The sequence below is a fragment of the Heptranchias perlo genome, chromosome 3, assembly GCF_035084215.1.
Source record: "Heptranchias perlo isolate sHepPer1 chromosome 3, sHepPer1.hap1, whole genome shotgun sequence".
Classification (NCBI taxonomy): domain Eukaryota; kingdom Metazoa; phylum Chordata; class Chondrichthyes; order Hexanchiformes; family Hexanchidae; genus Heptranchias; species Heptranchias perlo.
Window position 1 is genome coordinate 75,931,684 of NC_090327.1, and position 18,753 is coordinate 75,950,436.

Sequence of the window (18,753 nt, forward strand, 5' to 3'; positions counted from 1 at the left end):
TCAGAGAGCAAGTTATTATCTTAATGGCGAGAAACTGGAAAGTACTGCAGTACAAAGGGATCTGGGGGTCCTAGTGCAAGAAAATCAAAAAGTTAGTATGCAGGTGCAGCAGGTGATCAAGAAGGCCAACGGAATGTTGGCGTTTATTGGTAGGGGGATAGAATATAAAAACAGGGAGGTATTGCTGCAGTTATATAAGGTATTGGTGAGACCGCACCTGGAATACTGCATACAGTTTTGGTGTCCATACTTAAGAAAAGACATACTTGCTCTCGAGGCAGTACAAAGAAGGTTCACTCGGTTAATCCCAGGGATGAGGGGGCGGACATATGAGGAGAGGTTGAGTAGATTGGGACTCTACTCATTGGAGTTCAGAAGAATGAGAGGCGATCTTATTGAAACATATAAGATTGTGAAGGGGCTTGATTGGGTGGTTGCGGTAAGGATGTTCCCAAGGATGGGTGAAACTAGAACTAGGGGGCATAATCTTAGAATAAGGGGCTGCTCTTTCAAAACTGAGATGAGGAGAAACTTCTTCACTCAGAGGGTAGTGGGTCTGTGGAATTTGCTGCCCCAGGAAGCTGTGGAAGCTACATCATTAAATAAATTAAAAACAGAAATCGACAGTTTCCTCGAAGTAAAGGGAATTAGGGGTTACGGGGAGCGGGCAGGAAATTGGACATGAATTTAGATTTGAGGTTAGGATCAGATCAGCCATGATCTTATTGAATGGCGGAGCAGGCTCGAGGGGCCGATTGGCCTACTCCTGCTCCTACTTCTTATTTTCTTAAGACGTTGGCCACGATCACCTGTTACCTCAAAAGGAAAATACCACACCATTAGACCACGCATAAAAGCTAAAACTATTGTCCAGAGTTATTTGAGATAACATAGTACACAGAAGTAGAAAGATATAGGTGAAATATTATACAGTGCAAAAACTTAACAGTTGATACAAACTGGGTTAACTGTTTTAAAATAGTCATCAAACTCTCAGATAGTCACCGATGGTACTAAACTCTACTTACAAAGCTTTATTCACGGTTGTTCCATGGACTGTCACAAAATAATAGAAACTTCATAAGTTATTTCAGAGACATGACTATTCGAGATGAAATTGCCATATTAAAAGTCATATCAAACCAAAGTTAAAAAAATATCTATTTTTAGCACGATGAGTATTCAAAATGTAGTTAAGACCATAAGACCATAAGAGATAGGAGCATGAGTAGGCCATTCGGCCCCTCGAGACTGCTCCGCCATTTAATGAGATCATGGCTGATCTGATTTTTTACCTCAACTCCACTTTCCCACCCTTTCCCCATATCCTTTGACTCCCTTGCTGATCAAAAATGTGTCTAACTCAGCCTTGAATGTATTCAATGAATCAACCTCCACAGCTTTTTGGGGTAAAGAATTCCAATAATTCACGACCCTCTGGGAGAAGAAATTCCTCCTCATTTCTGTCTTAAACGGGCGACCCCTTATTCTGAGACTGTGCCCCCTAGTTTTAGATTCCCCCATGAGGGGTAACATCCTCTCAGCATCTACCCCATCGAGTGCCCTCAGAATCTTGTATGTTTCAATAAGATCTCCTCTCATTCTTCTAAACTCCAATGAGTCTAGACCCAACCTGTTCAACCTTTCCTCATAAGACAACCCTTCCATACCCGGAATCAACCTAGTGAAGCTTCTCTGAACTGCCTCCAATGCAAGTATGTCCTTCCTTAAATAAGGGCACCAGAACTGTACGCAGTACTCCATGTGTGGTCTCACCAGCACCCTGTACAGTTGTAGCATGAGTTCCCTGCTTTTATACTCCATCCCCCTAGAAATAAAAGCCAATATTCCGTTTGCCTTCCGGATTACCTGCTGCACCTGTATGTTGAATTTTTGTGTTTCATGTATGAGGACACCCAGATCCCTCTGTACCGCAGCATTTTGTAGTATTTCTCCATTCAAATAATACTACAGTTGAATGCTAGCTAGGTGAATTGAAGTACTTTAAGCACAATTTGAATGTGCCAAATGATCTGTTTACATACCTGACCTTTCTTATAAACTCCGGTCAGCTTCCCCTTTCCCTAACCCAGAAATACACTTACCTAGCTGAATTCAGCGAACTTAACACAGAGAGGGGACCTTACTAGTCTGTGCAGTTCAGCTACTCATTGGATAAACTCACTGGTGGGGTGAATTCTTTTTAAGTGCTGCCTCAGTCTCCGTTCCTCTGTCCTTTGCTGCACCTCCTGTTCCATTATAATGGCATTGGGAATGCCATACCTGCTCCTGAGAAATCCTCATTATGTGGGGGGGGCGGGGGTCAAATTTTCCCAGTAGTCTCAGACTCCCAGAATCAGTGAGAAGCAAGTCCAAGGCTGTGTTGGTGGAAGGCCAGAGAAAATGCTCCAGCTGCAGTAATCACTACTCAAACTCTCCAAACTCTATCGGCTCAGAAATTCCTCACTTCTACTTGTCTCAGCTAATCCTGATAGTAACTACACTTTAAATCGCATTCTAACTTATGCCTAGTGCATTGCGAGTGAAAACCAAGAAATTTGGGCCTGCAGGGACACTGACCCTCATTACCTAATATAATGAGCTCACTCAGGACTCAGCAGGTGGATTATGGGAAGGATCTAATCATGTTCTGGGGAATGAAGTGGGGCAGATGGAGCATTTTTCATTGGGAAGCATTTGGGGAACTGTGATCATAATATCATTAGGTCTAGAATAGTTATGGAAAAAGACACGGAACAATCAAATGTGAAAATGCTTAACTGGAGGAGGGCTAATTTCAGTGAGTTAAAAAGGGATCTTGCCCGGGTGGATTGGAATCAAAAATTGGGAGGCAAAACAGTAATTGAACAATGGGAGGCCTTCAAGGAGGAGTTGGTTCAGGTACAGAGCAGACACATCCCTACGAGGGGGAAAGAAAGGACATCCAAAGCTCCCTGTATGACTAAAGAGATAGAGATTAAAATGAAACAGAAAAAGGAGGCGTATAACAAATGTAAGGTTCATAATACAGTAGAGAACCAGGCTGAATACAGAAAGTACAAGGAGATCTAAAAAAGGGAATGAGAGGGGCAAAGAGAGAGTATGAGAATAGATTAGCGGCCAAAATAAAAGGAAACCCAAAAGTCTTTTATAAACATATAAATAGTAAGTAGGTAGTCAAAGGAAAGGTGGGGCCAATAAGGGACATAAAAGGAGATCTTCTTGTGGAGGCAGAGGGCATGACTGAGGTACTTCATGCATACTTTGCATCGGTCTTCATTAAAGAGGATGCTGCCATTGTAGTAGTAAAGGAGGAGGTAGGAGCAATATTGGATAGGATAAAAATAGATAAAGAGGAGGTATTTAAAAGATTGGCAGTACTCAAAGTAGAAAAATCACCCGGTCCAGATAGGATGCATCATAGGTTATGGAGAGAAGTAAGGGTAGAAATTGCGGAGGCTCTGGCCACAATCTTCCAATCCTCCTTAAATATCGGGGCAGTGCCAGAGGACTGGAGGACTGCAAATACCCCTGTTCAAAAAAGGGGAGTGGGATAAAGCCAGGAATTACAGCCTAACATTGGTGGTTGGGAAACTTTTAGAGACAATAATCCGGGACAAAATTAATTTGCACGTGGAAAAGTATGGGCTAACAAATGAAAGTCAGCATGGATTTGTTAAAGGAAAATCATGTTTGACTAACTTGATTGAGTTCTTTGATGAAGTAACAGACAGGGTTGGTGAGGGTAGTGCAGTTGATGTTGTGTATATGGACTTTCAAAAGGCATTTGATAAGGTACCACATAATAGATTTATTAGCAAAATTAAAACCCATGGGTTTAAAGGGATAGTGGCAGCGTGGATACAAATTGACTAAGGGACAGAAAGTGGATTCAATAGTAACTTTCAAAAGGGAATTGGATAAATGCTTGAAGGGAAAAAAAATACAGGACTATGGGGAAAGAGCAGGGGAACGGGATTAATTGGATAGCTCTTTCAAAGAACCGGTACAGGCACGATGGGCCGAATGGCCTTCTCCTGTGCGATACTTATAATACTATTGTTAGGAAACTAGGGGACTATTAGGACAGAAAACTGGTGGAAACGGTGTCCACCCCATTTTACTGCTCAAAACAAAAAGATGTCCCCATTTTGCACAGATTTTAGGCTGAAAAGGCATGGAATTTTGGAACCAACGAGTTTAAAACCAGCTGTAGTTTAAAAAAAATTAATCTACGTATCAGGCAAATTCAATACATATGTTAAAAAGTCAGTTCAGACTAGTGTTTGAACTGTTGGCTTAAGGGGAGCAACCAAGCTACTCTTGAACAAAGACAGACTGTGTGATTTGTTCAGTTAATTGTATGACAGACCATTAATTTTGAATCCCTTATGAAAATCCAAGCAAGCCACACCAACCAGTGAAAGGGCATATAGGTGGCTGGATCTGAGTTGGTAGAAGATTGTTGAACTGATTGGAATCTTTACAAGAAGAGATAAAGTAGGCAAGATAGCTTGCATGGTCAGAAAAGATTACAAAAAAGAAAAATGTGACATATATGTAAAATGTATCTATAAAAGGATAGCTTAGCATTAGATTACGACTCTTGTTTCTTCCAATAATGAGGTTAGATATTGGACTTTCTCCTGAAAATTTCAATTGTATTCTATTATTGTTAGATTACTCACCTGTCCATTATTTGTTTAATAAATTTTCTTAATACTTTAAATCTAAAATATGGTCTGATGTGATTCTCTACCACTTTTGAAGACTTGAGAGAGCTCCTGTGGTGGTGTAGATAAATTCCTGTGACTTAAGAATGATCACCAGATGGGGTTTGCTGTTTTAGGACACATTAATAAAAGTTTGCCGAAATCACAAGGCAAAGATCGACACTCTCAAAGGATTGGGGAGTTGGGACTCACCCATGAGAATGATCTAAGATGTAAGAATTGAAATCATCTCGAGTAAAAAGGGTAGAAAAGACACAAAACCATAATAAGCATTTACTGTTCTGCTGAATCCATATTAGAAAATGTGATGCAGCACTAAAGCAACAAAAACAAGTGTGAACACCATATCTGCTATTTTTTGCTTGATGGTAATTTAGTATAAAAATGACAATTACTTGGAGAAAGAGTCCCCTGCATTCTTTTATTATTTAGTAAAATATCTATAATTTGATCATTTCCATATTTTATTTGGTTTAGTTTTCACTCAGTGAAATGCAGAAAAATGGAAGACATTCAGGGTAAATTTGTAATCTGCCGGAAAGCCTCTTATTGATCTTGGGAGCATATTCTACTTCATGTTATTCTTAGAATGAGCCTGTAACATCTGTCACTGTACTTGATCCAAAGACAGCACAGACGTTGATGGGGCTTGCTGGGTTCAGGGTGTACTGGCCCTAACTATTAAAATAATGATTGCTGTTATTTTCCTAACAACGCCCTCAGGAGGGATGAGGCTAAGTAATTGCAGACAGATTTAGAGAATTTCCTGCCCTTATTGAGTTTAAATGCCGTTGTGTTTGTTTAGTTTACATCTAATCTCACCCAAAAGAAACATATGCAGCATGAATCCTTTTCCCACCATCAAAATTACAAATGCATTAAAAATGCATTTTCTTCACTTTCTTTTTAGGTATCTCCCAGTTTGCTAACACTTGGAGGTCATTAGCAATTTATTAATTGTACACTGTTGTTTTAATATGCAAGATGCGTGGATATAGAAGGGAGCGAGAAAAATGTTCCCTTTCTCTCCCATCTATCCTCATAAAATGCACAAAATGGCAAAAAAGCAAAATTAATACATAAAAATTGTGAATGTTGGCAATGCTGTGCCACACCCAGTGAACTGTGCCTTGACTGACAGGTTAGGCCAAAAAACGTGCTCCTAATCTCTGCCACTGTCCATTAGGAATTTTTAAAGTAAAATAAATGTTTTTTAAAAAATTGAAACAAGCTGTTCCGTTAAATATAATATAGAAGGCCAATTTCATTTTATTGACAGGATTTCACAACTTCTTAATCAAATTCTGTACCACAACCTGCATTGGTATAACATTTCTCTCCACAATACCCACATTTCTAACTTGGCAGTGTGACCAATCTGTGTATTTTTTAGTTCTTGGTTCCCCTCTTAAAGGGTAACTGTTCTCATGTAAAAGCGGAAAATCTCTTTTCATTAGTTTAGAAACAATGCAACAGCTTACAATCTCATTGGAACACATTTACTTCCATGCGACATGGTTACCCATGGCTTTTCCCCCTCCCCAGCCAAAAGATACTTTTTCATGAAGACAATGCCCATCAAAGGTCATGTAACAAGCTTGAACCTTGCAAATGTGTTCATTATACTTCTATTTAGATCTCATTTATACCTTCACTAGGTTTCAGCTGCAAAGTTGAAGAATCTCATTTAATTTTTTCATACAGAATTTTTCCAAACCCATTGCTAGACAACTGCCTAACATCATTACCATTAGTTTCAAGAGAACCTACTTTGTTGGTGAGGGCAAAGCATTACAGTTAGAATGGTTTTGTTTATGTGTGCTTCATTACCATTAGTTTCAAGAGAACCTACTTTGTTGGTGAGGGCAAAGCATTACAGTTAGAATGGTTTTGTTTATGTGTGCTTGAAGTGCAGATATGCATATGTGTTTCCCTGAATTTAAACCTTACTGCTCAAAGCAGATAATACAATTAAACAGAGGTCATTACAACCAAACAAGGAATGTGCAATTACAAAGGAAGGTTACAGAGTGTACCATTCATGAAAGTAAAATTCTTACATCAAGATTCATTGGTTGTCATTCATAACCAAAAAGAAAAATGCATGTTTGGTTACTTCACTACTAATACTTGACTTGGTCTTGTTATGTTTATATGTCTTTTAATTATCTGCTACTGTATACGGCCTAGAAATGTGACTTCTGGCCAAAAGAGGCGGGAGGTCAGCGGAGTGACCACTGTGCCTGTTGCAGCTCGCCAGATGTGGGAGGGTGGGAAGTTGTCCGGCACCTAAACTGATTCTTAGGAGGGAGTTTGAATGGGCTAGCAGTGGGCCGAAGAATTTTTATAGGCCCGGGAGGAGCACTCCTACTTTTCCTGGGCCCACAAAAATAAAAATTCATAATCTCCTGAACCTTTTTTGAGCAGCCTCCAATGGTTCCTTTAAGGATCAGTGTTAGGCCACTCAACACCTGGTACAACTAAGCGAAACGTGCACAGTATTCACTCCACCCATTTGTACCTGAATTTTGCAATTGGGGTCCAACAACCCTTATTTGCATATTTAAGCAGCCTGATGCCAGTTTCAGGCAGGTGGACGGCTCACGTATTTACAGGACCGCCTGAATATGGCATCAGGTGAGCCTTGGGCATCAATGGGGTGGCCGAGGTTCTCCCCCTCCCCCCCACACCAAATTTCCTGCTGCTGCCGTCCATTTTCTAGGTGCAAAACAGGTGGCTTTGAGTTGAATTTCTCCCCCTTATATCTCTATATAAATACTTGGTCAGGTAAAGCTGCAGGCTACAGTGGAGAGTACTCGATCTTATTTTTTTCTCTTAAAAATGCTGTATTTGTTGTACAGTGTAACAAATTCTGTCATTGGTATTGAACAGGAGGTAAGGTTTTTCAATCTTTGAAAATAATAATGATTAACATTCACTGTCATTTATAACATGGTTTGAGGGGGCAGCACAGTACAGCAGAATAGTAGTTGACAGGTTCACAGCACTGATTTCATACGTGACAAGTTCCTGATCTCAGCTGTCAGGCAAATCTCCAACAAGAGGGACAGATTCCCCAGTCAAAAGCCTGAGTCAGTCAGTGTGCTTGTGTACACCTTTTAGTGGTCAGTTACAAAGTGTCACTTCCTAAGGCCTGGATGCCGGTGACCAGCCTGCTCCTTATCATTGCTTGATCCAATAATAACTTTGCAAAAAAAATGTGTTTGAAGCTTAGAATAATGGGAAAGGGATTCAAGTTGATTAAAACAGAAAACTGTGTACGATTCAGTTGGATGAGATTAGATTAGTAGTAAAGAAGCGTTTAAAACCAGTCAGTTTTTTCAGGCTGTTTGGAAAAGAAAATCTGGTTTGCTGATCTGATTTACACAGTGTAAGCCTTCATCAGTAGCAGACCTGCTCTGGAGCCATGGGAAAGTCATGCTTAGGAATTTGGCAGTTGATTTGAGGGCTTTGATGTTTTAAGTGTAGGTTATTTGGGAATTGTAAGGGTTTTTTTTAAAGCCTGAATATCGGAAGCTGGTTAACTTCATCAACTGTAAGGTTTTGTACTGTGGCAATTGATTTTGAAGAAACAGTCACTCTTCTTATCTTGGAAATTTTTTTTCAAAGCATTTCTAAATGAGCTCATAGCACATGACCATATTGGGAAGATTTAACAAAAGTTACAAGAGGTCACTATAAACACATTAGCAAAGTCAATTTGAGTATAATTGGCTGCAGTGTGTACTATCTACAGGATGCACTGCAGCAACTCGCCAAGGCTTCTTCGACAGCACCTCCCAAATCCGTGACCTCTACCACCTAGAATGACAAAGGCAGCAGGCACGTGGGAACAACACCACCTGCACATTCCCCTCCAAGTCACACACCATCCCAACTTGGAAATATATCGCCGTTCCTTCATCGTTGCTGGGTCAAAATCCTGGAACTCCCTTCCTAACAGCATTGTGGAAGAACCTTCACCACACGGATGCAGCGGTTTGCCACCTTCTCAAGGGCAATTAGGGATGGGTAATAAATGCTGGCCTTGCCAATGATGCCCACATCCCATGAACGAATAAAAAAATAGAAATCAATTCAAACTCTTATTGCTTTATTGTTTTTTAATGTTGAGGGAGGGAAGAAGAAAAAATAAACAATTTAATTTTATCTTCCAATTTTGAAAACTCCAACTAGTTGATGGCTCCATGGGTAAATGGTGGTGTCAGTTTGGCCAAGTTAATAGCACTCTTGCTTGAGTCAGAAGATTGTGAGTTCAAACCCCACGCTAGAACTTAACCACATAATCTTGATCAATGAAAACATTCTTGGTGAATGCTTTCACTTTTGATTGTCTTGTGCTGGTCCAAGAATTTCACCTCTAGCAGCTCAATATGAAAGCCATCTTAAATCAGGGCCCCAGTTCCAAAAACCAACAGAATAGAACTGGAGTCCTATTCTATTATTCCAAGGCTGGAGTAATCAGGTGAGTAGCCTGCTTTGAACACTCTAATGTTTTTCTAAGTAAATTCAGTACTGAGGGAGTGCTCCATTGTTGGACAAGCAATCTAGCAATCTTTTCGATGAGATATTAAACACAGGTCCTTCTGCTTGTACATATGGACCTGAAAGATCCCATGATACTATTCAAAGAAAAGCAAAGTGTACTCTCAGTATCTTGGCCAATATTCATCCCTCAACCAAAGCAGACTAATTGGTCAATAATCTGTCTGTGGGACCTTGCAGTACACAAATTGACTGCTGCATTTGCTTACAGTGATTGCACTTCAATAGTAATCCACTGGCTGTGAAGGGCTTTGGGAAGTCCTAAGGACATAAAAGTTGCTGTATAATTCCAATTTTTTTCTTACTGAGCTAGAAAGGATCCAGCTTCAATCCCTGCTTTGTGCCAAGTTAGTGATCTCAGTTGGGATAGCAATGGGGATGTTACAGTTGGCCTTAGTGTCCCCAAGTTAGGGAGGGAAAACAACAAGATTACAATTCCTGACTGTTGCCCTGTGAACCCCTTCCCTGCTCGAAAATGCACAAGCGTGGTCACTGGGCGAGGACAGAATTGAACTTAGCTATGATGCTCCGTAATTGCCTGATGCTCCGTAATTGAATAGCCTGCTGATACACTGCCTATAGTCACAGATGGAGAATGACTACTTGGGCAAGGTACTAGATGGTTGGTGGAACGTTTATCTCATCATAAGCCACTATTTTCAGAAGAGCTGAGAAATTTGGAAAAACATTCTGCAAATGTTCTGCTGTGGATATAATTATCCATGGTACTCGTTAGTACCAGCCTTTGTGTAGGGAACAACTCAAAGCAGCACTGTTGATTGTCTGATACAACGGCTCGTCACTTGCATCTCCCTCCTACCTTGTTATTAAGTGTACATGCTTTCACTTCCTGTGGAGTCAGGAATCTGTTCACCTAGATTTGTTACTAGGACCCATCACCCCTGTTTAATCTAGGTGTGGGAAGGGGGAGGGGGTTAACTTGCCTAGCTCAACATTAATGTCAGCTTATATCAAAATAGTCCTGAATCGTGTCATATGTAACTCAATGTACTAACAAACTTTTGATACTTAATAGCAATGCATTCTAGCTACATTCTGTTCAATCCTGTGGAATAGAATTATAATTTACTAGACTACTTCCTATTTATGTCATTGTATCAAGACATGGTCATTTTTTTTGTCCACAACTCTTACTTTCTTACAATTTTGGTTATGCTTTTGTATTAACATTTTAATATTGTAAATTGCAGTCAACATTTCTCACTCAATGTTGCTTTATCAACCTGACTATGTAGTTCAGGCTCTTGCAGAGAGCCGGCATGGGCTCGACGGGCCAAATGGCCTCCTTCTGTGCTGTAACCATTCTATGATTCTATATCACTAGGTGGCTCTTACCCAACTCTTGTCATCTTACATTAAACTTATATTCATCAATTGACCCTGAGCAATACCATGTGATTTACTAGTAGTATAAATCACTTTGCATCCACTCCCATAGTACTGAATCTTGGAGCCCAACAGAATATTTAAGTATAAAATGGAAATACTGCAAATGCTGGAAATCTGAAATAAAAACAGAAAATGCTGGAAACTCTCAGCAGGTCAGGCAAAATCTGTGGAAGAAAGAACAAAAGTTAACCTTTGAGGTCGTGACCTTTCACTGCTGACCAAGGGTCATAAGACTTGAAACTTTGTTCTTCTACAGATGCTGCCTGAATTGCTGAGAGTTTCCAGCATTATTATTTAAGTATAAATCCCTGATTCAAACATAAAGCGTTCCCCCATTAAGTCTCTTTATTGCTCCCCTCACTGAAGATTGTTAATTAAGTACCACATGAGACTGGCAGGGATCTGCACTCTCTCCGACTCAACCCCCCCCCCCCGCCCCGCGCGTGTGTAAAAAAATGTTCACATCGTTCACCTGAGGAAGGAGGAAGCCTCCGAAAGCTTGTGAATTTAAAATAAAATTGCTGGACTATAACTTGGTGTTGTAAAATTGTTTACAAGTAAAAAAAGTAGATTGCGGACAGACCCGGATGTGGAGGTGGCGGGAGCGCGGGCTCGGCGGCGCGAGCGTTCGATCGGCGGGCGGTTGGTGACGCCGGTGGGGGGAGGAGGGTGACGCGCAGGCGCGCGGTCCCGGGCGCTCCAGGCTGCTCGCGAGCCGAAGATGTCGTTCGTCCGATTTAACCGCTCCGCCCGCTCACAGGTAGGGGGGAAGAGCCGCAAAAAGAAGGCAGCCCCGGCCCTGCCTCTGAAACGGGAGTGGGACAGCACGATCAGCGACCTGAGCGTTCACCGGGCCGGCCCGGAGGAGCTCGCTCGGCGCCGCGAGAACCGCGTCTCCAAGAACCGGGCGGCGGCTCAGTGGGAGCTCCGGCAGCAGGCCGCGGGCGGCGGCGGCAGCAGCAGCAGGCGGAGGCGGTGCACTGAGCGGGGGCAAGAGCGTGCGGTGATGGCCGAGGTGCTGCTCGACCAGTGGCAGTTGCGGGAAGTGTTGACGAGGTCTGACCGGGCACTGGCTGTGGTCAGGGATCTGTTCGGCGATGCCCCGCGGCGGCAGGCCGGCTTTCCCAACGTGACGGTGGCTCCCGACCTCGAGAAGGCTTCTTCCGCACAGCTAATAGCGCAGAGATGCGACCGGCCCACGCAGCTGTCCGTCCTCAGTGAATCGGTCATGGACTCCCAGGCGCTGAATGAAACCGAGGATGGAAACTCATACCGTAAACTGTCAGAGGAGAGTCAGGAAGAAGCAGACCGTTCTGTGGCCATGGACTGTCAGTCCAACATTGACAGCAACGGTCACTTACAGGAGAGGAAGCAACCGAGAACTCCTGAGCGCACATCACAGTCCACAGCACAACGGTCCTATACATCACCGAACCAGTCCTTGGGTTTAAAGACTCCCTGTACGCCAGATTGTGCCTCAGTGATCCACACAGGTTTAAATGCAACTACTGCAATCAAGAGGGTGAAGTCAAGAGTGGAAAGTAGAGCTGAAAACGATACAGAACCGGATGGCTCATCCCAATCAGAAACCACAAAGATAATTCGACAAGTACTTCACCCGAGTTCAAGGAACTCAAAAATGGGCATTTCAACAGGCAAAAATTGCAATATGCCTACCAAAAGAATGGAAGACAGTAGGCAAGAGGACAGGCAGCTCAGCCTGGAGGTACTGCAGGAAATGATTGAGAATATTGACCAGGAGATGGTGGAATATGAACGCCAGACAGGGCGTGAGGTCACGGGCTGGTTGCCACAGAGAGGTCACAGTCTAACAGGTTTCACCGTCTCTTTGGTCAACTTGATAAGCAGACTGACCCACTATCTAAAAGAGAATGAAATTCAGCAGTGGCAGGAGAAAGAGAACCAGCAGCAGCTTCTAGAAAAATCCAAGGAACAACAAGCACTGATTGATGCACTGACAGCAGAATTTCTGACGATACAAGAGGAAGTTCTTTCTGTACAGGCTAACCTACATCAGTATATGAACAAAACAGATGAAGAGCTGTTTGTGCTGAAACAAATGTTGCATGGATCTACAGAAGCAGAAAGAAATAAATCAAAGCCAAGACACAAAATTGATGCTTGTGAAATTAGGGAGACAGCAGAGGAACAAGGGAGTTTACATACTTGTGCTTATCCTACCAAACAAGATAAAGTAAATGCACCTATTTTAAGGGCTGCACCAAATATTGAAGAAGAGCTTTTAGAAAGCCTGATGAAAAAGCAGCCCTCTGCATATCAGCACAATGGAAATCTGTTAGAAAAAGCTAGAAGAGGTCAAAGTTTACCTGAGCATCTATTTAGCCCTGCTGTGTTGCTTTCTCCCCCAAGACAGAGGAACAGTCAAGTAGCTACTGGATCACAAACTACAGTTAAGTTGTTTCAAGAAAGCCCTCTGCCTAATAATGAGGTATATCTGGAATCAAATTATGCTCCTCCCTCTCAAATTCATAAGGAAGCTTTGGTGTCGCCAGTTGTACTCCAAGGAGAAAAATACTTTGCGGAATACTTGGCAACACAAAACCAAAACCAGCTGCAAGATCACCAGGATCTTGCCCAGCAGTGTAAGTTTTGGGATACTAATGAAGGTCATAACTTGATTCTCACTTCGCCTGTAACTAATTTGCCTCAAATGCACCCAGTGCAACAACCAGGAGTTGTTGATGACACAGCAACATGCGTTCTGAGAACAATGGAGAGCAAGGTGGAAGCTGAAGGCAGTCGAGATCTTTCTTTGGACAAGTGGTTTAAACAGGAAGCGATGTTATCTCAAATTGCTGAATTACAGTTGCAGAATTCTGCTCTCAGAGCCCATCTTGATCAGCTCAAAATAGGTAAATTACCTAATCCTGCACCACTGATTGAAAAGACCATTCCCAGCACTTCTGAAAGTCTTCAGCAAAGGATCACTGAGCTCAACCAACAGAGTGCTGAAGCACGTGGCAAACTTTTGAACTTGATTGAACAGCATAGACAAGTTTCAGGTGATTTTGCCTCACCACCCATTTCTCCTATTCCACCTGAGGGTATATGGACAGGAACCAGCAACAGAACACTGGAAGTGTTGATCCCTCTGCCCAATGGATTGGACTCTTCCACAGGCACCACACCTTCCCCTACCAGCAAAATAAACAGAAGTCGATCTACAGATAATGCTAGTACAGCTAGCTCCTCACTACACCTGGACAAAGGTGATGGGAATAGGACACCTGTTACTCAAAGAATGAAGCCAGAAAGATTGAAAGAAGGTGGTTGGTTTGCCCTGTCTGCACATACCTTGTGATTCTAATGATATAACATGAACTGCAGATGCTGGAAATCTGAAACAGAGAAAAAATGCAGTTTTGAAGGGTTGGCACCAGAAATGTCAACTTGTCTGTTCTCCCCACAGAATCTGACTGACGTGTGTTTCCAGAATTTTGTCTTTTTGTTTGAGCTTTCACATGTTGTATTTTATTCCTTTTTTGCTTTGCATTATTTCGAATGGATAAAATGTAATTTCAAATTTCACTGAGCCCCGAAGTGGTTGGATATCTTCCATTATTGTCAACAATTGTGTTGATGATTATTGATCCACGGAGACAAAATATAAGTTTTAATGAAGTTGTTGTGATGGGATGAAAATGGCTTGGGTTTCCTTGTCTGCTCTGTGGTTTTCTAATTGAGCAGTTTTAATTTTTTATGGGCGGGGTAGTGAATTGGCAGCCTGTTTCACATCGCTCCTGATTTTATTTCTATTGACTTCAATGGAAATAAAAATCGAGGTGTAAAACAAAAAGGCTGCTGATTCACTATTGTCTGTTTTACATTACTGCATAAAGTCAAAATCCCCAGTTGTGCTTTATCAGTTGTTTTGGGGGGAGGGGGGGTGGAAGGAGGTTGCGTTTTGTAATGTGTTCTGTAGGTTCTATAAATCAGTTTTCTATTTTTGACCTGGCACAAGCAGCCATCAATGCTTAAGAGCGGCAGATTCTATTTAAAGTATTTTTATTGAAAATTTAAACTGAAAGAATACATTACAATATAATTATATCTAAGTTGCATCAATAAAACATCCACAATTTTAATACAAATAAAATGTTTTTTATGTTGTATTTAGATCAAAGGAATTCAGTGTTATCAGTTGTTCTCATAAGCAGTCTGAGCCTCTTACTTTCTTGAGAGTTGGCTCAAACGGCCTTGTATATACCTGTATGATAGCAGCACCCAGGTGTGTGACAGTAATAGCCTCGAATCCTTTGAGGATGGAGGTCAAGTGGTTCTGGTATTGGACTACTAACCTAGAAATTGTGCGTTCAGATCCCACTATGGCAAGTTGTGAAATTGAATTCAATAAATTTGGTATTTTGTGGGCTTGCACCAGAAAAATAACGAAGCTACTGGCTTATTGTAAAAATCCAATTGGTTCATCTAGCGTCCTTTAGGGAAGGTAGCCTGGTGTCATGTATTAGCCCAGTCAACCCTGCAAAGTCATGTTCAACATTTTTGGGCTGGTGCTGCAGTTGGGAGAGCTGACCCACAGACTAGTCAAGAAACAACCGTACATAGTTGTACTCACAATCATATCTACTAGCAGCATATCCTATTCCTCCATTCCCATCATTGCGTATGTACTGACCCACCAGACAATAGAGGTAAGGAGTCCCACAGCTAATGGGTCATATCAAATCTCTGTTTCACTACGACACCTAGTCGAGAACAACTGGGCAATTAACAGGAGGAAGAGGCTATAATAATGTTCCCATCATCAACCATGGTGGATCCCTGACTGCAAGCGATAAGACTGAAGTTTTTAAAAGTGTCTTCATCTAAAGTGCCAAGTGGATGATCCTACTCAGCCTCCATCCGAGGTTCCCACTATCATAGATAGCAGTGTGCAGCCAATTCGAATCACTCCATGTGAAATTAAGAAACAGCTAAGTGTATTGGACACAGAAAAGGTGATAGGCTCCTGACAATATCCCAATTGTAGAGCTGAAAACTTGTGGAACAACTGCCACAGTCGAGCTGTTTCACTGACATCTACCTGACAATCTGGCAGATTTCCCAGGTATGTCCTATCCACAAAAAAAAAATGCATCTAACCTGGCCACTTACCAATCAACTCCTCCCAATCTGTAAAGTGCTGGAAGGAGTCATCAATAGTGCTTTCAAGCAACACCTATTTACCAATCACTTGCTCACTGCCGCTCAGTTCAGGTTCTGCTAGGACTTCTTCATAACCTTGATCAAGAAATGATGCAAGAGATAGATGCCAGAGAGAAGGTGCCCTCAACATTAAGGCAGCATTGGACTGAATATGCTACCAAGGAGCCCTAGCAAAACTAAAGCCAATAGGAGTCACAAAAATCCTTCATTTGTTGGAGTCATATTTTACACAAAGGAAGATGGTTATGGTTGTCGAATGCCAGTCGTCATGTCAGCTGTTTGATCAATGACATTCCCTCCATCGTAAGGTCAGGAGTGGGGCAGTTTGCTGATAATTTCAGTGTTCAGATGCATTCACGATGGCTCCGATAAGGAAGTAGCCTTCAACAAGACCTGGATAATGTTCAGGCGTAGGCTGACAAGTGAAAAGTAACATTTGTGCCCCATAAGTGCCAGCTAATGAACATCTCAAATAAGATAAATCCCAGTCATCTCCCTATGATGTTCAATGGCACCACCATTGCCAAGTTGTCAACCATCAACATTTTGGAAGTCACCATTAAGCAGAAGCTGAAATGGACCAACCATATCAACACTGGCTACAAGAGCAGGGCAGAGGCTGGATACTGTGACAACGAGTGGCTCATCTGACCCCTTGAAGCCTCTGCATCATCTATGAGGCTCAAGTCAGGAATGTAATGGAACACTCACCACTTGCCTGGATGGGTGCAGCTGCATAGACACTCAAGAAGTTGGATACTATCTAGAACAGTTGTCTTGATCAACAAAACTGACATTGAATATCTGCCACTGGCACACTGTGATTCGGTATGTATAATCTATGGTATGCACTGCAGCAACTGAACAAAGGTACTTCAACAGCACTTCCCTCCCCTGCGACCTCTACCACCAAGAAGGGCAAGAGTGGCAATGTCATGGGGATACCATCTCCTCCAAGTCACTATCCTGACTTGGACATATATCAACATTCCTTCATTACTGTGCCAATATACTGGAACTTCCTACCTACCATCAATGTGGGAGCACCATCAACACAAGGACTATAGTGGTTCAAGGGGAAGGCCCACCATCACTTCTCAGGGCAACCAGTGATGGGCAATAAATGCGGCCTTACCAGTGTCTTCCACATTCTGAGAACAAATATTAAAAAGCTGCTTTATTTCACACCATGTGAACATATAGAACAGCAGTTAAGGTTGGACTCAATTAATTCAACTTATATTGCATAATAATACAAGATAAGGAACATGCCATGCTTCCCTACAGTGGGGTATCTTCATTTAAACAAGATGACTTCTAACTGTCCTCCAGCATTTATATCCTCTTAGTTTTGGCCAATGCCTTGCAGCTTTCCCTTCGAAAAACCTGACTGACTGCCTTTGCTTTGGTGTTTGTGTTTTATCTCCCTCTGTTCATAGCCAGAAAGGAGTCAAAGACCTTCCAACACAATGGGCATGAGGTGATTATCAATTACTGAGACAAGATAATAAATGACTTATTTGCAGTCTTTGGGGAAACCCAATTAGTATATTAACTGCTCTATATCCTTATATATCCTTTCTATAATATGAAGACCAGAACTGTGCACAATACTCCCACACAAGTTTAACCTAACTGCTTTGCTTTTCAATTCTATCCTCTAGAAATGAACCCTAGTGCTTGATTTGCCTTTTTTATAGCCTTATTAACCCATGTTGCTACTTTTTGTGCACCCCTAGATCCCTTTGCTCCTCTCTCGTTTAGACTTATTATTCAAGCAGTATGTGGCCTCCTTATTCTTCCTCCCAAAATGTACCACCTAACACCTACATTGAAATACCTTTGCCAATCACATGCCCATTCTGCAAGTTTATTAACGTCCTCTTGCATTTTGATGCATTCTTCCTTTATATTAACTACACCCCCCAATTTGGTGTCATCGGCAAATTTTGAAATTGTACTTCCGATTCCCGAATCCAAATCATTGGTTGTAACAGTGGTCCCAGCATCGATCCCTGTGGAACACCACTTCCCACCTTTTGCCAGTCTGAGTTGCTACCCCTACTCTCTTTTCTGTTTTGTAGCCAGCTTCCGTTCTGCAACCTGTCCCCTGACTCCACATGCTCTGACCTTAGCCATGAGTCTACTATGCGGTACCTTATCGCAGGCCTTTTGAAAATCCAAATATATTACATCTATTACATTACCCTTGTCTACTCTTTCTGTTACTTCTTCAAAGAATTCAATAAGGTTGGTCAAGCAAGACTTTCCCTTCTGAAATCTGTGCTGACTATTCTTTTATATATTTGTTCTCTAGATGTCTTTCTATTACATCTGAGTAAAGATTCCATTATCTTTCCTATCACTGATGTTAAGCTAACTGGTCTATAGTTCCCTGGACTTTGTTTTATCTCCCTTATTAAATATAGGAATAAAATTAGCTGTCCGCCAGTCCTTCGTATTCCCTTTTGTCATCCTCTCTATTATCTATGTACTTAGAGAATGCCTTTTTCTTTAGTTTCAGTTTTACCCTTATCTCTTTATTCATCTATGGTGTTTCATTATTGGCTAGTTCTTGCTTTTTAGAGGAATATATTTCTCCTGAACTCTATTGATCACCGTTTTGAATATTATCCACTGCTGTTCTATTTCTTTGTCAAAACACTTTTTCCAGTTTACCTGCCGTAGTTCCATTCTCATCCCCTCAAAATTAGATTTTTTCCAATCTTTGGCCTTTGTCTTATGTTTTTCTCAATCATTATTTTAAATCTTATTATGTTATGATCGCTGTTGCCTAGATATTCCCTACGCTTACTTCTCTTATCTGTTCTGGTTC

The 18,753-nt window shown here is 41.7% G+C and overlaps 2 protein-coding genes across 10 annotated transcripts in view; both read left to right on the forward strand.

Annotated features, from left to right (window-relative positions):
* LOC137316085 (extracellular sulfatase Sulf-1-like) overlaps positions 1 to 18,753 on the forward strand; it is a 441,788-nt gene that overhangs the window by 200,493 nt on the left and 222,542 nt on the right. The gene's annotated exons all lie outside the window — the stretch shown is intronic.
* Positions 11,350 to 17,442, forward strand: spice1 (spindle and centriole associated protein 1). The gene has a single exon (XM_067980322.1). The coding sequence runs from the start codon at positions 11,431 to 11,433 to the stop codon at positions 14,050 to 14,052; it is 2,622 nt and encodes an 873-aa protein (XP_067836423.1). The 5' UTR covers positions 11,350 to 11,430; the 3' UTR covers positions 14,053 to 17,442.